This window comes from Buteo buteo, chromosome 23 (assembly GCF_964188355.1).
Source record: "Buteo buteo chromosome 23, bButBut1.hap1.1, whole genome shotgun sequence".
Classification (NCBI taxonomy): domain Eukaryota; kingdom Metazoa; phylum Chordata; class Aves; order Accipitriformes; family Accipitridae; genus Buteo; species Buteo buteo.
Window position 1 is genome coordinate 23,484,992 of NC_134193.1, and position 22,311 is coordinate 23,507,302.

General features: G+C 44.9%; 1 protein-coding gene across 4 annotated transcripts in view; it reads left to right on the top strand.

Moving 5' to 3' along the window:
* Positions 1 to 15,470, top strand: part of LMX1B (LIM homeobox transcription factor 1 beta) — a 108,526-nt gene extending 93,056 nt beyond the window's left edge. For 2 of the 4 annotated variants that reach the window (XM_075055149.1, XM_075055152.1), the window contains 6 exons: positions 1,761 to 1,993; positions 5,289 to 5,467; positions 6,475 to 6,552; positions 6,953 to 7,019; positions 7,883 to 8,044; positions 9,788 to 15,470. In XM_075055149.1, the coding sequence (XP_074911250.1) occupies positions 1,761 to 1,993; positions 5,289 to 5,467; positions 6,475 to 6,552; positions 6,953 to 7,019; positions 7,883 to 8,044; positions 9,788 to 9,945 (877 nt within the window). In that variant the 3' untranslated portion in view covers positions 9,946 to 15,470. Of the gene's footprint in view, positions 1 to 1,760; positions 1,994 to 5,288; positions 5,468 to 6,474; positions 6,553 to 6,952; positions 7,020 to 7,882; positions 8,045 to 8,396; positions 8,466 to 9,787 lie in introns of those variants that run through there. The other 2 variants (XM_075055150.1, XM_075055151.1) reach the window with 2 other exon arrangements.
* The last annotated feature ends 6,841 nt before the right edge of the window (positions 15,471 to 22,311 follow it).

Genomic DNA, 22,311 nt, shown 5'->3' on the forward strand with positions numbered 1-22,311 from the left:
TTTAAGCAGTTAAAGAACTTTTTTAAGTGCGTGAAAGCTGTTTGCTCGTTTTTTTCCCTTTGTGTTTTAATCCTTTCAGATACGTTACTGCGTTTAGATAAAAATACTTCCTGCTTAGGAATTTGCTAGCTAAAGCATTGTAAGAAAAACCTTGCAGACAAACCCGATAGGCTGTATGAAATAAGATGGCCCGTTTACTAGTATTGCCCGTGGGTCCTGCGTGGCATCAGTTTCCCCTTAATAGATTTAATTCATTACGTACCCAAAAGAGAGCCACTCGGCCCACCTTGCATGGCTTGTACGATGCACAGCTGTTACCTTGTGGCTGTGGTCGTGCAAAGGTACGCACCGAGCCAGCAAGGTTAATAATGTAGATCTCTTCTATTAGATGGAAAGATACAGATGGGGAAAACCCACAAGTTCTGGGCACTCAGCCTTTCTTTGGATACCGTATGCAAATGCATTTACATGTTCTTTTCCCTCTGCCCATTCTGTGACTCCATCAGCTTGCTGAGGAGCTAGTGACTGCCATTTTGCTGTACTTCTCAGCTCAGACAAAATGGACGCTTTGGAGGAATCAGTAACTACCACAGCCTGTGCCTCTAAAATTGAAGTTAATCACCTTTTTTTATAAAAGATGGTAATTTCGGGGGGTGGGAAAAAAAAAAAAATCAGCGTACCTCATCCTAAAAGGCAGAATCTCCTTTTTTTCCCTGTGAACACATGGGTGCAGTTGTGTTAATTTTCATTGCCGAAATGTAAATGTTAATGCACCTTGCACTTTGATGTATTGTCATAAAAGACACTGAATTTCAAATCACCAAGCCCACTGTGTGACACAGGGATGTAACTTAGCTATTCATCTTTATTTGAAGCAGCCCTCTTCCTAAAAGCTCACTTAGGGAGATTCCCAGTTGCCATTAGAAAAGCAAAATAAAATTAATCTAAATCGTTCCAACTTTATCTTAGAAAATTAATGATGGATGAAAGAGGGGGTTTATAAAGGTTTAATAAGAACTAGTCTGGAATACAGTGTATATTCTAGAGCCTGTGATTATAGTGGTAATTTAGCAGATTGTATCACTGCCTATCTCTGCCAAAGGATGTTTCACACCATTTAAAATGCACAGTACTCCCTTCAGAGACAGGTTGTTCTGGAATAACTCAACATCCAAAGAAAAGCCATGTTATTTCACTCCTCTCTCTATCAATTGCATGTGTGCGATTGCGTGTGTGTGCGTGTTGTCTTCTCCCCAGCAATAGCTCTAAGTTTTCATGCTTGTTTCTGTGTTCATTTATCAGCCTCCTCAGAGACAGACAGTACCAAAAATGGAAACTAATGAAATCTATTCAGAATAGGGTTTAAGTGCTGAAACCAGAGTGCCTGTATAAAACAAAGCGTGAATTGGCCCTTCCTCTAAATGGTGAATTAAAATAAATTTGGTTTTGAACAAGTTATGCAAACTCTGAGAGCTCCTTTTTGTTTCTCATTTTGAAGAGGAACAAAACAGTGAGATAAGGACAAATCTTAGTATTTTTTTATCCAGCAAAGGTGATTTGGGAATCTCTAGACCAAAGGGATTGAGATTTGAATAAATTGCATGCCTGTGATGTTTCCAAGACTAAGGATGCAAGTCTCGCAGTGTGCAAAAGCGTGAGCCAAGCTGATCTGTAGTTAAATTAAAGAATTTGCTGTATTTAAATTCACACAGTGTATGATCTGACATTCCCTTTGGCTTTACTGCCTCTCTTTCTTACAGGCTGTTTGCTGCTAAGTGCAGTGGCTGCATGGAAAAGATCGCCCCAACAGAATTCGTGATGAGAGCCCTGGAGTGTGTTTACCACTTAAGCTGCTTCTGCTGCTGCGTTTGTGAACGACAGCTGAGGAAAGGGGACGAATTTGTTCTTAAGGAAGGGCAGTTGCTCTGCAAAAGTGACTATGAAAAAGAGAAAGACTTGTTGAGCTCGGTCAGCCCAGACGACTCAGACTCAGGTGAGCTTTTCCCACACCCGCTCCGACTGGAAAAGCCGCAAGGGTTTGTAGAGCTTTCTTATAGAAAAGTATATCCATTTTCACATCTACTTTATCTCTATGCACGTCATCCATGCAAATTAGCAAGCACAGCTAAAAAAAATCCCTACTTGCAGTCAGTTCTCCCTAACTTGACTCCCTTCCTTAACTTGCTACTTAGTAAAGGACAAAAACTTTTTGTTTTTGTCAAAGTATTTTTCTGTAAGATCAGAAAATGGGAATCAGACTGACTTCAGTTACTTGAGGCCTCATTCAAAGTGTGCTGTTTTCCACAGGCATTCTTCCATCCACTTAACATATTTTTCAGGGCATCTTCTGTGCATGCACTTTCAGTACTGATCTAGGCAAAATGGGCAAAGTAGTAATATGATTTTTGAGAGTATTCTCTCTGCCAATCACAAATGGTAACTTTAAGAAAAACTACAAGTACAACACAGAAGTACTGAGGAGAATCTGGACCAAGAAGCGGGTTTGTGCTGCAGCAATAGCATGTACAGTGCAGGAAGCCAGGGCAGCTGCCCGCTTGGCGAGGCTGCCTGCGTATCCACTCCTGTCAAGGCAGGCAAGGGGGCTCACACAAAAAGGAAAAGAAAAAGCAATAACTTGAAAGAGGAGTTTAGGGGAGTCTGTCTCTGGGTGCTTTCAAGCCAGATACAATGCTTGGCTCTCCTGACTTCCATCCCAACTTCTCCCTGGCAGTACGTCTCTTCTGTGCTACTAAGGCTCTAGTTTCTGATCATCGCTGTTGTCTACCTGCTGGTTTTGTGTCTGAGCCCCATCCACGAGTCAGCCTAGGAGATCATCTACGTATTGACCTAAGGATAGCTGCACTATGGTTTGTATGCTACATAGAGTACAGAAGCGAGGCATGCAAAGTGAGGCTGTCTGTCCAGGGCTGGGAACACAGTACTGAACAGGACAAATAGTTCACACACTAGATTTGGGTTCTCCAGTCCAAAACCCAGGGGACTGAGTGGTGGTTACAGTGAGGACTGGCTTTCAGGCTCACAGGCAGTTCCAGGAGAGACGGGATGCCTCCTTCCTGTGCTGTATACACTCAAGGACACTGGAAACCTCCTGCTGCTGATGTGCCCTGGCTGATCCCAAGACTAGAGACAACGTGTACACGAATTGCTGCCAGCCATCATAATTGCGCACTCGTTTCCCAGGAAAAAGTCTAAGAAAATCAACAATTACCGTTCCATTAAGCGTACAAATGACATGAATGTTTGCTTCTGGTTTATGGGAAAATGCATTATTCCAATTTAGCTAGGAGCAGTAATTATCCTTAATCTCTAATCTGAGAGCCATATTCTCCACATTGCTGAAATTTATATTTTCATGTCAGGAATGCTGCAAGACAAAGGTCACTGCTGACTCGGCAGGACGTGCGGGACTGGGGCCTTTCTTGGAGCAGCATGTTATTTACTGCCATACTGTATTTGCAGGACCTTGAGTGCTCTGCTCTGTAAATCTCATGTCACAGGGTTTGGGCTCTTTGTGAATTTGCCTGAGGCGTGTGAGTTTCCTACTTGCCCTTCAGCATGTCATTCTCATCGCTGACTTCAGCATCCTACTGTCCTCCTGTCTGTGCCCAGACAAACCCCCTTTGAAAAGCTGCATGTGCAGGGCTGTCCCCATGCTGCAGCGATGGGCATGGGGATCCTCCTCCCCTGCCTTCCTTACTCACTGCGCCGGCACTGGTGGCTGCTGTTTGCCAGCCGGCTGTGTTTGAGATCTGCTTTGGGCACGGGTGGGCTCTCCTTCAGGACCAGATTTTCTATTTTGTGATCAGCAGTAAGCTACCACAGTGGCACAAAACAACCTTGGTTTCAATTTTATTTCCCCTTGGCACAAGGCGTAGTTTCTTACTCCTGGAGATGCTTTTTTTTCCTCATTATTCTCTGTTAGCCAAACCCAAACCTGAAAAACAAGTTGACAAATTAAATGGGATGTTTTGTCTCCCATTGTCTAATACATTGAAAACACAGCTCTCCCAGATGCCTGTGTGAGAGCAAATGATTTCACATAGCCCTGGCTGAGAATGTGTCCTTCTCCAATCAAATATTTATCCACTGGACACGAAAGTAACTCTCCAGTGAGCAATATTAATCCTCACAAACCTTTCCTTAGAAAAGGCATGCTGGAAAGTTAATAATGTCATGGTTATTAAAATGACTGAACTTCTCTTTAATCATTAGGCAAAAGATGCTTATTAAAGTAAAAGGTGATTAGATTGCTAGGTGTATAATAATCAGACCCTAAAATGAATTAAAGTCTAACTTGTTAATTCCCCAAATGTAATCTTTGAGTATATAAAAATTGCAGTGTGTTTTTTCATGTTGAAGTCCCTGTAATAGTACATTAAAGTTTTCTGGAAGAATAATCAGTAGTCTGGTGAAATAAAATATGCTGAGTTGAAAAGTTGTTTTTCACAACAAAATTTGCACTTCAACCTTTGCCACTGCAATTGAGATTTCCCAGTACAATATAGTAACACACGTAATAGATTGTACGACTATTCAGAATTTAACTATAGAAAATACAAATAATATGTTTGGTCTACACGAGCATGTACATATTGTATGTATTTACCAAGAAAGAAAAATTCGTGCATACACATATAGACACATTGTAATACACAAGGAAAGAATGCTGCTATTTTCTGTGGGATACAGAAATGAGATGGCAAAGTTTATATTATCTCTAGAGCTTCAAAATATTCAGAACAATAACTGGAATCTACACTATATTTAGCTAAACAGACTTTGAGGTATTTTTGTGATATTTGCGTTTACACTGTTTTGCTGCCATAGCGGTGTGGGCAGTAGTACCTCTCTGCAACTAATGCTTTGGGAGAAGAAGCGGCTCTGCTGTGAAGGGAAAGCTGTGTATCAGTTGGTGTGGTTGCAGCAGGTGAGCACACAGGGGACCAAACGAAGCCAGAAAGGCACAAAGTCTCTTTGTGCCTGATTCCTGGAAGTATTGAAGCATATTCCGAATTTCCATCCCTTGATCAGTCCCATGCCCTCAATTAAAAATTAAACACACTTTTATGCTTTTGTGGCATTTGATTTAGGCAGTGCATGCAAATCTAAGATAGTCTCTTCCTGCCCACAGTTGCTTTAGATATTCAGATAAACATGGGGTAATAGTTGAACCTGCTGACCAGTTTGGCAGCTGAAGAGCAGTTCTCAAACACCCTGTTATCTTGGTGGAACAAGTACAATTTTATATCCTGTTTATTTTTCACCAGTTAAAAGTGATGATGAAGATGGAGACGTTAAGCCCACCAAAGGACAAGTAACCCAAGGAAAAGGAAGTGATGATGGGAAGGACCCAAGAAGACCTAAACGACCAAGGACAATACTTACTACGCAGCAGAGACGAGCATTCAAAGCATCCTTTGAAGTGTCTTCCAAGCCCTGTAGGAAGGTAGGTGCTTCACTGGGGAGCTGAAGTCAGCTCTGACAGCAGGTCACGGGGGGTGACAGGGTCAGATAGCCCCCTACCCCTTCCCGGTACAGCAGCAGGCGCCTTGGGGTGAACACAGAGACCAGGCCAGCATATGGCGATGCTTACCCAGATACCATCTCAGCCTGGAGCCATCAGCAGCTTAGGACCAACCAGCTCATCGTTATTTCTGGATATTCACCCACGGCATGCAGAGCAGCGCCGTGCCTGATTCCTGCTGAACAACAATATTTGGTTCTTACAAACATGAAGTAGGCCTTGACTATCAGAGCCCAGGTAAACAAGTGGCATTTGCCCTTCTCCTTCCCACCGCAGAGGGAGTCACTGTCCAGCGAGATGAGTGCTCAGCATTGGTCACACTACTTGTCCTTCCAGTCTTGCTTTTTTATGAAACTTAACCTTGCTGTTGATCTTGTTTATAGCCGCTAGGGAAAGGTATAATGTATTGCTTCACTGGTGAAGCTGGTGAAAATCAAATCTTTGTGAAAAGCAACCCAGGTAACTGTTTCCTCCTAAGTTTGACTGGAAAAAAATGGAGTTGCATTCTGAAAACTGTCATTTTTGCAAAAAGTTACATTCTCCTGCTGACGCACAAAGTACGTCTTTTGGGAAAGTGCAATGTGCCTTTTTGCCATTTTAAAGTATGAAATTGTACCTCAAGAATATGAAAATTGTTCACAGCCAAATTTATATCTTTTTGCACAGAACTGTTTTATGGGTAAAATAAAAATCATGAAATGACTTAGTGTTATTCTACATAGCTCAGACTATTTGTTCAGTACTTATGAAACTGGTAGCGACATGAAGGGCAGAACTTGAACAAACTATGCAAAAATATGAGGAATTTTAAAAAGTAATTCTGTACCTGCAGTTTTTATTGTAAGTACAGGCATATTCCTCCTAACATAACTGATTAGTTTTTTTAAAAAATATTAAAAAATTACATCATTAAACATTCCCTCCTGTAGGTCAGAGAAACACTGGCAGCTGAAACAGGACTCAGTGTGCGAGTTGTCCAGGTCTGGTTTCAAAACCAAAGAGCAAAGGTAAGTTGTTTGTCAAGTTCTCAAAAGTAAAACACAAATTGTCCTCCAACACAGATTTCCCCTCCCCTAGATGTAGTACATACCGGAGGTCCCAGGGACTGAACTGTATGTATTTTGCGTGCACTGCTGTCTACATCCATACAAGAAAGGCAGCTTTCAAACACAGACATTTAAGTTCATGTGCTCAAAGCAACATGAGGTTGGGAGTAAATTTTGCATGCAAATATGAACTGGAAACTGAAATGTTTAAGCTTAGAAATGAAACGGAACCCACAGTGGTGTGTGTGTGAATATAAATGTTCTGTATTAATTGATTCGATGTTTGCAGAGAGTTTTGTAAGGAAACAAAATTGTTGTATTCAGAGCTGTGACATTGTTCTGTTCTTCCTCTTTTATTCAGATGAAAAAACTAGCACGAAGGCATCAGCAGCAGCAGGAGCAACAAAACTCACAGCGACTAGGGCAAGGTAGGGGATTTGTGATGAAGGCAAAGCAAGGGAAAAGAATCTGCAAGGTTTCTTGAAGTCCCATTCCCCCATAATGTCTGAAGTACAGCCATACAGGGCATGCACAAGTCTGTGGATAATGTGTGCCATCATCAGTGGAAACACACAGAGATGCTGTGTCTGAGTGCCCACCCCAGGTTACCCCAGAGCTCTCCCATGGGGCCAGACCCTGGAGGTGCTGACACAGAAGCTGTTACCGCCTTTCTAGAAGAAATGTGCAGTAGCGAGGAGCTTTCACTGGAGGAAGTCTCCAGGAGGCTCACTCTAGGTAGATCCTCTAGTTTGTTTTCTCCTGAAGAAAGGCGGGCCATGCTCAGCTGGGCATCTGCAGAGTCCTTGCAAGGGCATCAGCGTTGCTGCCACAGCCAAGGCACAGGGAGCCCCTCCTGTGCCCTGGCAGCTGGCTGCACCCTGGGGCAGGAGCTGTGCAGAGGCACCAGGGCTTGCCCTTCTGCTCTGTGGATGCTCTTGAGGTTCTCCAACTCCCAAGGCCTTGCAGCCTCAAATCTTCCTCTTTATGCAGAGCCAGAAAAACTGGTACCAACAGAAGTTAGAGAATAATAGGGCAACGTCACATACAGGATGGGCTTTGGGAAGATACGGTCCAGCACCCAGGAGCTCCAGAAATGATCTAGTCAGAAACTACAAGTTGTTCAAGTTACTGCTCAGGGATGTACTCAGGCAAAATTTAGAAGGCTCCTCTGGTTGACAAGACACACCTAGCTGCGTTCACTCTGTGCTCGGGTTCAGTATTGCCACTGATGCTACTGTCTGCTGCCTCTTTGTTCCTAAGCAGTGACTGTGCTCTCCTGTTTGCTTTGCAGAAGTAATGTCCAACCGAATGGAAGGGATGATGACATCTTACACGCCACTTGCACCACCACAGCAGCAGATTGTAGCAATGGATCAAAGCAGTTATGGCACAGACCCATTTCAGCAGGGTCTTACCCCTCCACAAATGCCAGGCGACCACATGAACCCTTATGGTAAGGCATGCATCATTCTGCCGCATCAGAAATAGCAGGGTTCCTATGCTGGTTCACACACCACAGGTTCAGTAGAGTTACTTGCTTTTATGTTTTTTTTCTGGGATTTGTACCAGGGAATTTGTACTAGTCAGTTTTGTCTGTATATCTTCATGTACACATAAGGGGGGTAGAAGAGAGCTCCTCCCAGGCTCCGGACACTCTTCAGAAATATTTCACAGTATAATTTTGATAAATGATAAACCAAGCAACATCACCTCTCCAGCTCCACTTTTTTAAACCACTATCCAAGACATTGAAAAATAAATAGTACCAAATTGTAGCTCCCTCACAAGTTTTTCCTTTTTCTTAGAAGCTTTGGGAAAAAAGTGCCTTCAATAAAGAGAAGTAATCAATTCATTCCAAAATGAATAACCACCCCTGTAAGATCCCTCAGATTGGATGCATGGATTTGTTAAAGAACAGTTCTTGAGCTACTGAGAGATGTGTCACCACAGGACAATTCTCCTGCGTAATTTTATTCTCTGCCCAAAATCAAGATGATGGTTTGCTTTCATGATTTCCTGACCACACACCATCAAGTGGATAGGTACATCAAACACATCACAAGCATTAAATGCCTAATAATTGATTCTGGACAATTGCAGTGTGGCATTTAAATAAAACCTAAGAGGACTTCTCAGACTGTGATTATTGGCCTTGCTGTAGCCCACAAGGGCCTGTTATGTCAGATTTGTTTCTGCTGACCAGGAGCACTTCATTGTAGAGGTCCACGTGCATATCACTTTCATGAGCACGGCATGCACAGGCCAACAAGAAATCTGCTTTGGGTCTGTGTTATTACTTTTCCCACTGAGACAAGTCCATGGTACACACCAGGCATTTTGGTAAATCCTGTAAGGAGCTGAGGACATCTGAAGTGCCAATGAGCATTAGGTGGCTTGTGATTTTGTTGCTAACAATTTGCTTGGCTTTCTAAGCAAAACTCCTTGAGAGGCAGGTTCTGTGCTCCAAAACAAGTACAGGAGATAGCACAAAGCCGTTTCAAATGAGTGCATGAGGAAAAAGAGCCAGACTAACACTTTCTTAGTGCTCACAGGACTTGAGCTAGCGCTCTTTCTGGTACCTTAGGAGTTGAAGTAAGCTGAAATCTTGGTTGCTAAGGGAAATAAAAGGTGCTGTTCCAAACCAACCCCAAAAGAGTGGAGTTTTCTGAAGTGAAAGCATATTTACAACTTGAGGCCAGGGAAGCTGGGTCTCCTCCTGGGTCCTGTCGCATTCATAGATCTGTCTTTTACCTTGTGTGTAAAGGAAGACCATTACTGGTTATGGCTCTCAGACCACTTTTCCCTGTCGCAGGCACTCAATGTCTGGTCCCACCTTCCTCAGCGGCCCCGGTGCCCCCGCAAATGCCGGATCCCAGCTCACAGAGAGCTGGGGACCTGCTCCTCCCCGGCACCATTTGCTCCTGTCATCAGCCAAGACTCTCTTTTGTGCTGCTGACTGAAGTATAAATTAAATCCTGGCAGATTTGAGTGGCACTGCTGCCAGCTGAACTCTGTCAATTGGTTGCTAGCCTTCCTTGTTGTAGGTCAGACCCTTAGAGCAAAATTATGTTAACGTGTAAAGACAAAACCAGGAGCATTCCCTTTTGCTGCAGCGCACAACATATGAGCATCCGTGTGTACTGTGTCCTCCTCCGGCTGCACAGAATCCAGCTTAACATATACGTTTCATTTGCAGGAAACGACTCCATTTTTCATGATATCGACAGTGATACCTCTTTAACTAGCTTGAGCGACTGTTTTCTTGCCTCTTCCGAAGTTAACTCCATGCAGGCTAGAGTAGGAAACCCCATTGACAGGCTGTACTCTATGCAGAGCTCGTATTTCGCCTCATGAAAATAAAAGAAAACAAACAGCCGGCGTATATTTAGCCAGTGACTTTTTCCAGTGCAGACTCTACAGCCATATGTTGCCCAGCTCTTCCTTCACAGTGACTCCTGCTGCCTCTGGACTGCAAAGAGCCTTTTTAGGAAGACTGTATCTGTGTGCATATATGTGTATGTATGTATATATATATTAATACCTACCTACCTACATACATACATATATATATATATATAAACAAAATACACCCACCAGTCCCATACCCTTGATTCCCAGCTTGCACCAGACCACGAGACAAGCACGGAAGGAACAGAAGACCCTGCTCGTCAGCAGCCTTTGGTTTGGTTTGGTTTGAGCTCATCGTTGTAAAGGAAATGGATTTTGTGGAAAGCTAGACCTTTTCCTCCTTTCTCTTTTCCTTTCTTTTGGATGTTTAAACTTTTTTTTTTTAAAGCCACTGATACTGACATCAGTCGACCATATGACAAATAAATCAAAGAAACTGGAGATTCCTCCCTTTTCTTACTGCATGATTCATACTATGTTGTGGATAAATTGCCATTTGAACTGTGAGAAGTTAATGTAAATGTGACGTTCAACATTGTTTCCTTTCTACACTTTTTCTACATAACCTAGATCTGCTCATTAGTTTATAGCCCTTATGCATATGATACTGAGGAAACTGGTTAACAGTAATATTTGTGGAGAAAGCCAGTGATTTCATAATAAGAAAGGTCTATGACCCTGGAGAGGAGATGCATGTTAGGGACAGAGGCATTTAGGTTAGTATTGATCTTAAATAATTAAAACTAAAGGTGCTTACAAGACAGAGTTTTAATTTTTTTTGAAGTGTGAGAATAAAATATTTACATTTGTTTGTAAGTATTGCAGTGCCAAATTTCAAGTCTAGACCATGATTGGCAAACATGTGTTGTTCATTCTGTTCTGTTTATTTATGTTTTGCATGAGGCATAAATGTGCTGCGCTCCATTGTCCATCTGGAATAATTAAGCACTCCTTTAGTTAATTATCTCGCCTCAGCAAGAATCTATGATATACAGTTCTAGCCTGAACCATCAGAAGTCCTGAAATGTGCACCAACTGGGGAATAAAAAGAATGAGAGAGGTCGCAATGGGAGGTTTAGGTACATTGAGCTGGAGTCTAATCCAAGTCCTGCAGGTTTCACACTGGCAGGACTCCTGTATTTACAATAAATACTCCAACTAACCTATTAGTGCAAATGTAAGAAGAACAAGTACAGAAATTGAAGGCAATGTCCCAGCTGAAGTCTGAATGTCTCAGATGCTGAAGTTTGAGCATATGTCATATAGGTTTTTGTAGGGCATAAAATATCATAAATAATAATAGTATAGTTATAAATATTGCCTGGTGATAATTATAATGTGGAGAGGCAGACAAGTACGGTCATGGCTCTTAGTGGAGAAAACTTCATGGGGAAAATTTGCCAGGGTAATATCAGTAATTATAGGGTGTGTTCAAAATAGAGCTCATGGGGAAAGATTGGCAGGATAGGCACTTTCTTAAATAAATACCTTTAATTTATTGACCATAATAGCCGAAAACAAGTCCAAAGCATTGGTTAATCCAACTCCTCCAGGCTGAGGACTGGTACTAGGCCAGCGCCCCAGTCTCCCGTGGGGCTCAGCACCTTCTGCAGAAGTGCTGGGCTTTGGGACTCCTGTTGCAGGGGGGGTCAGGCCAAAGCGGGGCCCCCATAGCCTCAGCACCTGGGGAGACAGCAACCCTGCCGAATGCCGGGGGCACCACGGCCTTGGCAGAGGGGGGTCCTGCTGTGGAGCCCCGCGGATGGCTGCCCACCCCTTCACTGATGGAGAAAGGTCTTCCTTGTGTCCCGGAGGAGTGGATGGTAAGGATCAGATGATAGGTCCAAGAGAAAAAATAAGATCACATTCCTCCCCCAGTGTGGAAATGTGGACCAAGCATGTTAGAGGTTTGTTGAGAAAGCAAAGTTTTATTTGCAAGATAAATGTGTGCATTTTCACTCTGTGGAGGTGAGGAAAGCACCAGGGGAGAAGACTATGCCTGTGCAGTGCAGAAGAGCGAAATGCAGACCCAAGGCAAGCCCTTCCCGCCGCTGCACGGTGGCAGACCTGCTGTCTGCGACACACGTAGCCCTTCGCGAGCGAAAGGGCTGATGTCTCTGCGGGGATGCCAGGGTGGTGCTTCCCTCCCTGCAGGTTCCCATCTCCTCCCTCCACCATGGCAGCCCGAACTGCAGGCTGCCATGCCTAGGGAGATGGGTCCATCCCTTTCTGACAGGGATGTGTATTTTCAGTTGAAGGTTGTGAGCCCCTGCATATGTTTTGAAATTGGAAGAATTTTCTTTTCTCACCCATCCCGTTCAGTTATTTTTCCCTTTCCTTGTGTATCAAAATAAATAACAATTTCCTTTCTCTCTGCATGATAGCAAACATCTATAAAGAACTCAGGTGATCCTCACTGCTTGCAGGGCAGAAAGCAAGCAGATTTCATATGGCACATTAGAAACATTTGTCACCACCGATCTCAATGGATTCATCAAGTTTTCCTCCCCACCCTTCAGCTGTGCTACTTTAGAGTCATAGAAAAGCATCTTCACCATCTCAGGCATACCGGGTTTATAGACTCTACACATAGGCACAACCTTGCTTCATCCCTCATTACTGGCAGGATCAAAATGGCATTTTTAGTGTTTACAGGGACTTATATGAGAACTATAATGTGACCTACAGTTTGGAGAACTGCCTTGTCCCAACTCTACCTCTGCTGCTGGGCTGGATGTTGAAAAAAACAATCCATTTCCAAGGAAAGAATCAGATATTCTGTTTATAGCTGAAGTAACCATAATCTTTTGCTGATTTTTTGGATGACTGTTTGCCACCTTTTTTTTTTTTCCTTTTCATTGCTTGTACATACCATCTCCTCTTCCCTTGGTGTGTTGTATGATGATGCCTTAGCTGTTTGTTCCCCCATATTCTACCATCTCTGGTGCCACGTGCACAACACAGTCAAGCCCTCTGGCATGCGTAACATTTCCCATGCCACTGTGGGTTGCTGCTGGTCAACGGAAGGAATGCATAGCCAATGATTTCCAGTGGACCCGTTATATCTGGCAAAGGCCAAAGTTCATTAAAGCAAAATAAATGTCACTTTTTTTGTGGAATGAATTACCCTACTGGAGTGTGATCATTGTGGTTTTAACCTGGGACCTGCAGTAAAAGATTATATAGCAACCTCTGACCTTTTTGATTTCTGCTTTACTCTTCTATTGTCAAGGGAATGTCACCAATCAGGTGAAAGTAAAATGCTTAATGGGCCATATCACAGTAATATCTTACACCGAGTCAAATTGATAAACTCTTGCCAAAAATTCTTAGCATCTGGCACTTCCACGGAAACCACAAACAATGATTGCACATATGGGAGCTTGAAGGCTAGAGGTCATGACAGCAGTTTATTACATGCACCTTACAGTGATCATTTTCCCTAGGAAATTAACCTCTCTCTAATATAAATGCGTCAAGTGAGCTCTTCACGGTGTTTCAATCTTGTTGTTTTGGCTAAGCAAGGAATACATGTTAAGCTAAAGTGGTGACAAGATGCAATTAAGTAAAAGATGATTGATTAGGTTTCAGTGTTTGCTCAGTAATGTTTAAAAAAGATGACTCTGAGATCAGAATGAATATGCTAGGTAGTAGCTTCCTCAGAGGTCTTTATTGTGCAGTTACCAGATCTGTAATGGTGGCACACAGAGATTTCCAGCATTCAGAAATGGTTACTGAGCAGTGCGGTCCTTGATCCCGCTGCTGGGCTCTCGGCTGGGCAGCAGCACGTTTCCACTGCACGGCTGACTGTCGAGGGGACGATTCCTACCATACATTGCTGTTCTCAGCCCCCCCATTTACCACAGCACTATGGATTAAACCCTGTATCACAAGTCGTTAGAGGCTGGTGGTAAATGTGTTTCACAGTCACAACATGGAAGACAATTACATTGATGTAAGTCAAGTATGGTGGTTGCAATCCCTAAGATTGAAACACCATCCTAGGCATTTTGATCTCCTTTCCTTCTTTAAACTCTGTCATCAAAAAAATCCAGATCACTTGGCTCAGTTGCTGCTAACCATGCCTGAGATGTGACTCATGTTAGTCTCAGGATGGCTGCTGAGTGGACTTTTCAGACCCACCCCGCACAAGTTGGATGAGTATTACCAGGTCCTTTGAAGGGGTCATTGCTACTCTGTCAGCAGCAACTTGGCCACCTTGCTGCGCTGTCATTGCATGGGGAAGGTCCTTCATGCCGGCAAACCTTCCAGGGATGATGTGAACCCACTTACCTCTTCCTACTGTGCTCAGGACTCCCTTCCAGTTTCCTTAAGGATCAGAATTATATCCCAAGCCACCGCCCCAGGGAACCCGGCTCTGTGATGCTGCTAGGGATGCTGCAAGCTGGGGTTTGCGAGAGCACCTCTTTGAACCGTGTCATAATAATTCTGGTTGTCCCCAAAAGTCACTAGAAATTAACAGCAGAATCCAGGAGGAAGGGAAGGGTTCTTACAAGCCTGGAGCTTGGTCACAACGGTGAAAGGACAGAGAGGCTACTGAAGCACATCAAAACCATGGGAGCTGGAGTCACAGTACCCAAAGTCTCAAGTGTTCAGGATAGTGCTTTACACAATCCCATGCCTAAACCACATCATGCAGATGCTCCCTGTGTGTGCAGGTCCATCTCCAGCCCACCCTCCTTGCCCCAGTGACACGGGACAGCTGGCCACTGCACCCACAGCAGCGTGGCCAGGGCTTCAGGCATCCATTCTCTCCGGTTAGGGGGTCCTTGGGCGCTTGCTTACCTCTTGGCAGGTACCTGAAGTCTTTTGGCTTTGGTGGGATTTAAGCACAGTCTTGTTCATTTGAGGCCTGTCTGAATAAACTGACAACTGTTTGCCCTTCTCAAGGATGCAGCCCAGGTCCCCTTGGTTCTGCACACCCTGTTTCTGCTCAGCAGTGACTGTGAAGGGACTGCCAGATACTTTGCATTGGGAACTCTGTTTTTAAGTGAACACCCTATTTTTTAGCTGTGTATGGCTGTATTACTTGTATATTTATATATTCTGTATTTATGTTATCGAAATGTAGTATTTTGTAGCTGTCTGTTACAATTTGTTTAACTTGTAAAAAATATGACTATGCTCTCTCATACTTAACCAGCTGCCTTTCACCATAGATTCTCTGCTCCTTTTCCTCTGTGTTGGTAACAAACCACCATAATGTATGTAGATCGGATTTTTTTTTTTTATTTAATTACTTGTCATTGTTAAATTATTTATTAGTGTTTTTAAATTTCATTTCACTGCATTTTTTTTTCTGCCACCATTGCCTGGCAGCTAAGATACATGAGTTTCTCATACATTATGCTCCTTCCCATGTGCACGAGTGCGCACACACACTCTAAACAAAAACAGAAAAAAAAAAAAAGAGAGAGATTACACTTCAGTATATTTGTAAATAAAAGCAACCTGTAAACAAAGCAGGATTTTCTTTCAGTGTGCAGTTCTTTCTTTGCTTTTGCAGACTGAAAGCGTCTTCTCTGTATCCTGGGGATGGCACCACTGTTCTCTCAGGCAGCAGAACCGGGGGACTGTGACAGCTAGGCACTGCATTAATATTTTTAGTAGTGTGGAACAGTAGCCCAGGCTGCTCAGTGGGTGTCCTTTCTTCCAAGGGGAGACACAGCAAAGGCAATGGCAGGGTCTCCTTTCACGCTGTTCTTTGGCCTCTGCGCCTTGAGAGCTCCTCTGCAGGGATGGGTACAGTCTTACACATCATCACAGCCCTCAGCCATTTTTGCATGGGCTAGTTTAGGACAGGAAAAGTCTGTAGGAATTAAAGACGGTGCAACCAGACCAGCCACTCAGACAGAGCTCTGTCAGGACCAAGATGTGTGTGGGGCAGGCACTTCTTGTTCCTGGCAGCACCAGGAAGGCTTACTCTGAAGCACATGCATATGACTAGTCGTCTGCAATGAGCCCAGTAGCATTTTGGGCATACCTGGGGTCATGACAAGCCTGGGTGCACCACTCCTTTGCCACTGGCCACAGGCACAGCTATAGAAGAAACATCTGTTCATTACAGCAAACGGCTTGCACCACAACCACAGCAACTCACTGGCCCTCTGCTTCATCCATTATGTAGCAGAGGTTGGAGGATGAGCAGTGTTTCGGACGGTACGTGAACTGCTTCAGGGGAGGACGTCAGTACTCATTGCCACCATCTGCGGTGGCGATGTCCAAGACTCAGATAAGGTAAGGGCTATTTGCTGCTGTTAACAGCAGCGCTCTGGGCACAGCCTCCAACGATCCTGCTGTTTGCCAGGGCTCAGCGGTCTGGCAAGGAAAGGCTGACTCGGCACACCCGCTGCGCCCATGCCCTGAGCAGCCCCTGCGGGTGACAGCCAGAGATGGGATCCTCACCCGGTGGCACGTGGTCTGGTTCTATCGGTCAGGTTTCATTGTAAAGCAAGTTAGACACTGTTAATAGGCTCTCTTGAAAGTTTGCCATTAAAACTACTTTTAAGCTGAGAATTATGATTTCCAGCTAAAAGCAGTTTTTCACCTACAGAAAGGATGTGCTTTGTTTTCCAGGGAAAATTTAGATTTTTTTTTTTATAGAGATAAAATGTCTCAAATGGAAAATTTCTGACCAAAACCTGCTAGGATTTCAACAGACACTGTGAGAAAAGAACATTTTCTGAAAGAGATAGTCTATAAAGGGAAGCAAAGCAGAGCAAATGCAGGTGTGGAAAGTGAACCAACTCCAGAACTAGGCAGCCAGATAATCTGGGCCAAGGTTTTTAACCACTTTTTCTCTGCTTAAGTGACAGAGAAGTGGCCATGTGGTTATTATTTTATTATCTTAACCAATGCCATTTATCCTTAAGTGAAAAGCCAGCGGCATTGCCAACTTGGAGAAGCAGCACGAGAAGAGAGGCGCAGAGGTGCCGGGGAATGAGACCGTCCCTCTCGCAGCTGCCTGGTGCTCCGGGCCTCTCCCGCGCAGGTCCTGCTTCTCGGGCTGGCTGTGCCTGGGGACAGGGAGCCAACCCAAACAGAGGACCTTGCCAGAGGAACCGTGCTGCTCCGCTGGTCCCTGCCACAGAGCGTTCGTGCGGGAAAACAGAGCGCTAGTATCCTCGGGGCTGGGGCTCAGAAAGCCCTCTCTGCTGGCAGTTGTTTCTGGTCTGTGCAGGCAGCACACAGGGACCACGCCAGCGTTACAGCCCTGTCCAAGGACCACGTCCCTGCGGGTCCCCGAGCATCCCAGGTTGCCCCGCACGGTCAGCAGGTCTGTGCGGCCAGGGGGGCTCGCCGGGACGGACGGCAGAGGCACAGCCAGCGGCCCCAGAGAGTCGGCTCCGTCGTCCGAAGAGGCACGTGTATCTGCATGCCTCGGAAGCGATCCTCTCCTCGCGCGCCCCTGTACAGGCTCCCGCTGAAGCTGCGCTTGGGATTTCCAGCGACTGAACCGCAGCAGATCTGTTTGGAGCGAGAAGCGGGGCCCAGCGCCGGAGCCGAGGTGGCTCGTCTGCCTGTCTGGCCAGGCGAGGGCTGTGGGCAGCGGACGCGTGCCGAGGGCAGGCAGGGCAGCCCGGGCGCTCGCCGGGCACTGTCTGAGGGCGCAGACCGGCACGGCCGGCCGCCGGGCCCCGCTGCAAGCCTGGAGCGTCTGCTCTGCCCGAACCGCCGCCGGCACTGCCCCGGCACGGGCTGACGTGGCAGAAGCCCTGGCAAAATGGCGTGTGGCGGCTGTGGTGATTTCAGGGAGACCTAACAGGATCTTTACTGAGGCAAAAATGCATGCGAGGGGACCTGCATGCTAAAATAGACAAATGTGTATAAGTATTACCAATGGATTATAACGTATTCATCTAGTAATGGCAAATTTGAGACCAATATAAAATGATAGATACTTGCTGGAGTCTCTTGGGCCATGTAAACATGAACATGAACTTCAGCTGAGGTCTGATCCGGTCACATCTGATTACTCATTGCCATTCCCCAGGTCCAGAGCCACTACATTTCTTTTCTATGCCTCAGGCATAAAGTCACAATTCCTATCTTTTATTAAAAATCAAACCATACAATTTTACAGCTAACCTGATATCACCAAAAGGGGCAGCCCCGTTTCCACCCCCTGCTGCTGGTCACACCATTTCAGCATGTCCTTTGCAGCCCTTGTGCAGCAGGGTGAGTTCATCTGGCTTGAAAAACAGTCCATTAAGGACCAAAATGACAGTGTTTTCCCCTGGAACAGCTGCTTAATCTGACTCGTGCTATAAGCACTGGGCTGCAAGAGTCAATGAGGAGAGAAAGGGAATGCACCAGGGAACTGCGGCTGGGCTGAAGGAACCCCAACTGCCCTTTCCCACAACAAGCCGCAGTTTCCCCAGTGGGGATGTGGTGCACCCCAGGTGGAGGATGTTAGAGAACCACCTGATCTTTCCCACTGCAGTTTGCACATCATGCGTAGAACATCACACAGGGCACAATACGTCAAGAGGCAGTAGCTCAGTGACACAATAAAAATTGGTCTTAAGTGTTTAAGACTTTTTTCCAATATATAGTTCCTAAGGATATGCACGTAACTGCTGAGCACAGATCTCTCTACTAAAATTCTCTCCAAGGTAAGGGAGGATACATAGTCCTGAGTTCAACCTGAAGGCCTGATCTATAAAGCATCTTTGTTCCCAGTCAGCACCTTCTTTTCCTTTTGCTGCCCAGCTCCAAATTGCATCATCCTGTCCCCCTCATGCTTGTTATTGGTGGAATGTCACTAAGGAAAAATGAATTGCCATTAGCAATTGGTTTCACCTAAGTCAGAGTTAGCTACTCAAATATTCATGCTCTGTGTGCATCTAATATTTATGAAGGAAGAATTACTGAGTTGCCCATAGCCATTTCTGAATCTCCCAAAAAAAGATAGGTGAAAGGGATCAGCAAAAAAGAAAAAAAAAAAAAAAAAGATGATTAATACATTTGGGGCTTGGTGTTCTGCATTGTTTGTGCTCTGTTTCTCTTTGGTGTCAGTGAGACAGAATGAAGACTGATTTATATGCCACAGCTGTAGCAAACAAAAGAAGAAGCAACCAGGGAAATGGCTAGAGGTAAAAATGCCGGTGCAAAGGGCTAAAGGCCTGCACCTGGGTACTGCTTCCCATGCAGTCTACCCCCCCCCTTGGAGCACCTTGTAAAATCAGATTATCTGCTGGACACAGGAGTTCAAACAGCCCTTCAAAAGATTTGTCTTAATAATTGCTGCCTTATCTTAACTTCTGTTTTTTTATCAGCCAAACTGCTGCTGGGAGGCAGATCCTGAGGATAAGGTGCTGTCACTCTTAATTATTATTACCTCTTATAATGAAAACACATTTGTTCATCCTTCTGTGCACTTGGAAATGGTGTAACTAATGAATGTCTAGTGTTTTATCAATATTTTTAATAACATGAAAGAAACATTATGAGTATGGCCCCACTGTATAAAATGATTGTACATTAAATGCTATTAAATAAATAGCATACTTGCTTCTCATTTATTTATATTCAAATATAAACCAATTAGTCAGTAAGAATGAAACACATTTTTACATTTTCAGAAAACCGTTCTTTCCTGAAAACCAAATTTTGCAGTTAAGATGCTGTGGGGCTATTTTCCATCATGAAGGAACATGGTAATTAGCACTGGAACCAGCAGGTACATTCTGAAATGAGAGAGATGATAGAGAATGCTATTTCTTTGTGTAGTTATGATGGGAAAACAAAACAATTCTCTTTGAAAGCCCACTAATAAATTTGGTTTGTAGTATTTATCAAAGCAACAGCCACCATTTGCATTCTCAAACTCTTTTTTCTCATACTTTGAGAATTAAATATGAATTACTGGGATGAAGTGAAAGCACACCACTGGTTGTACCTGTGGAAGACCTTAAATTCAGAAATTATCTGCACATATCCATCTCCTTGGCCTGCAGCTCCTCACTTGGGTCTGACAGTTCCCACCGATGGTGGCTGGAGTTGGACTCACTCATCATTGCCAGCTCGTCAGTCACTGCGCTGAGCCCCAGGGATTTGGCTTCTCTGCTTCTGCAAATCACAGGCTCTTTGAGTATCACACCGTGAGCAAGACATGATATTAGACATGACCAGAGCTGCGCCCCAAACTGCAGAGGAAAGAAAATAATACTGAGCAGAGAATTATGTAGAACACAACGTGAATTAGAGCAATGCACATTTTACTGGCTCTTGATAGAGTATTTGCTCTTCTCTACCCTCTGTATTTACCCTTTTGCACTTTTCTACCCTCTGGATTTACATTAACTGATAATCTCTTGACCTTTAGTTAATAAGAGGGCATTGCATTCTCTCTCTAGCAAAAAAGAGGAAATGGAGTGATATTTTTGTATGCCTTTGGGATGGTGTGTCCATAAGGAGCTATGCAGGGGACTAACAGGACATCTACTCACTCAGAAATCTTCCTACCCACCACGTGTGCCAGCTAGCCACTGATTAACTAGTAGTGAACATGAGATCCATTCCTAGCAGCAACAGATAATGAGGGTTTGATTAGACCCTGGCATAGTCAGATGATGTCCGAAGGAAAAAGGATTTTGGAAGACAGGGAGATAAAAGCAATGCTTTTATGACAAGCATTTAATAGCCTACACCAGGAGTGACAGGCTGGAGCTGTGAGCAGAGCCCAGAAGCCTGGCTCCAGTGCTCAAACCACTCATGTTGTCTGTCAGCGACATACAGATTTTTCTCATCGTCTTGTGCTTGCATGTCCCTCCTCTTCCAAAAAAAAATAAAAATCTTTCCATATGCTGCGATATTTCTTCTTCTAAAAAGGCTTATTCAGAATTCAAGTGGTTTTGTCAGAGTTGAGCCATTTTTCCATACAAATTACTGTAGAAAACAGTAAGGTGCTGAAGGATTTCTTACAGCCTTCTACCTGAAATATTATTTCCTGCATAAACAATCAGCTTCCTTTTGGAGCATCAGGACTATGACAGCCTCAATACAGTCCTTCCCAAAAATACTTTTAGCTCTTCCACTGCTTCAGTTCAGTGTTCAAGACATTGTGTTGTTGTGAGAACTGTGAAGAGACAGAGGCAAAACAAATGGAGTTGAGAAGCCAGGCCATGGTAGTGGCTGAGAGAGACAGAGTTGCAAGGAAGATGACGGTGAACAGGACAATGGAGATCTAAGGTTATTTTCCTCACACAGTAAGGATGCCTTCTGGTCCTTTGAGACAGGACTGAGGAGAGAGTGGCTTCAAGGGCTTTGTGTTGCCTCCTCCCCACAGTCAGAAATGCACATGGGCTTTGTGCAGTTGCTGAGGAGACCATGCACAGAGTCCATTCCCCTCCTTTCTCCGTCCAGCGAGGTCTTGGTGGAGCAGCAGCATTCCTTCAGGCAGCCAGTAAGGCCCAGACTTGCCAGCAGTGGCTGCTCTGGACAAAAGTGGGGGGTGGAGGAGAGCCCGGGCAGCTGCCCACGGAAGGCAGGACCGGGGCAGGAGGAGTCCTGAGCTTGCACCTCTTGCAGGTCCAGTGTGCCGCCTCCTCCCCTCAAGTGGTGGCCCTGGGGCCACCTGCAGGACCCCTGTGGGCATTGGGATGAGGACGAGGAGGGTGATGGAGACAGGGCTGGCGGAGGAGCAGGATCTATGGTGCACTGGTGTCCCCCTCTGTACGAGGCATTTCAGGGCGTGCCTCGGGAAGAACACCCCTCCGCTTTGTTACCTGGGCTCCAGTCAGATACTGACTCTTGTAGCCCTGAACTTCCCTCATCCAGCCCTGGGGACAAGCCCTGCCCAGCAGATGGGACAGGGACCTTTCCCCAGGTACAGCGTGAAAGTGCGCGCCGCTGCGCTGGCCCAGGGAGGACGTGGGTCACAGCATTTAATGCTTTTCTAAGGAAAGTGTTTCACAACACAGCAGCCTATATTATTAAAATGAGGAACATGGGACATGAAATGCCTTTTCCTTCTAAACACCCATTCTATAATTACCGTGCCCTCTCCCCCCCGGAGGGAGCGTGTCTGTGGGTGTTGTGTAATGGTTATTAGCTGCACACCCACAGACAGCCAAGACATGCAGCTCTCTCCACCACACCTCCCTTGTTACCAACGCGACTTAATCAGGCTTGCTTAATTTGTTCCTTTGTTCAACTGGTAACAAGTAAACTGGTGTCCAGCAGAACACAATGAGTTACTCCTGATCAGATTACCAGTGATCTATCCCAGCTGGGGCATTCCCTCACACCTGTGTTGCCAGATTAGGGTCGATAAGGAGCTGCTGATAA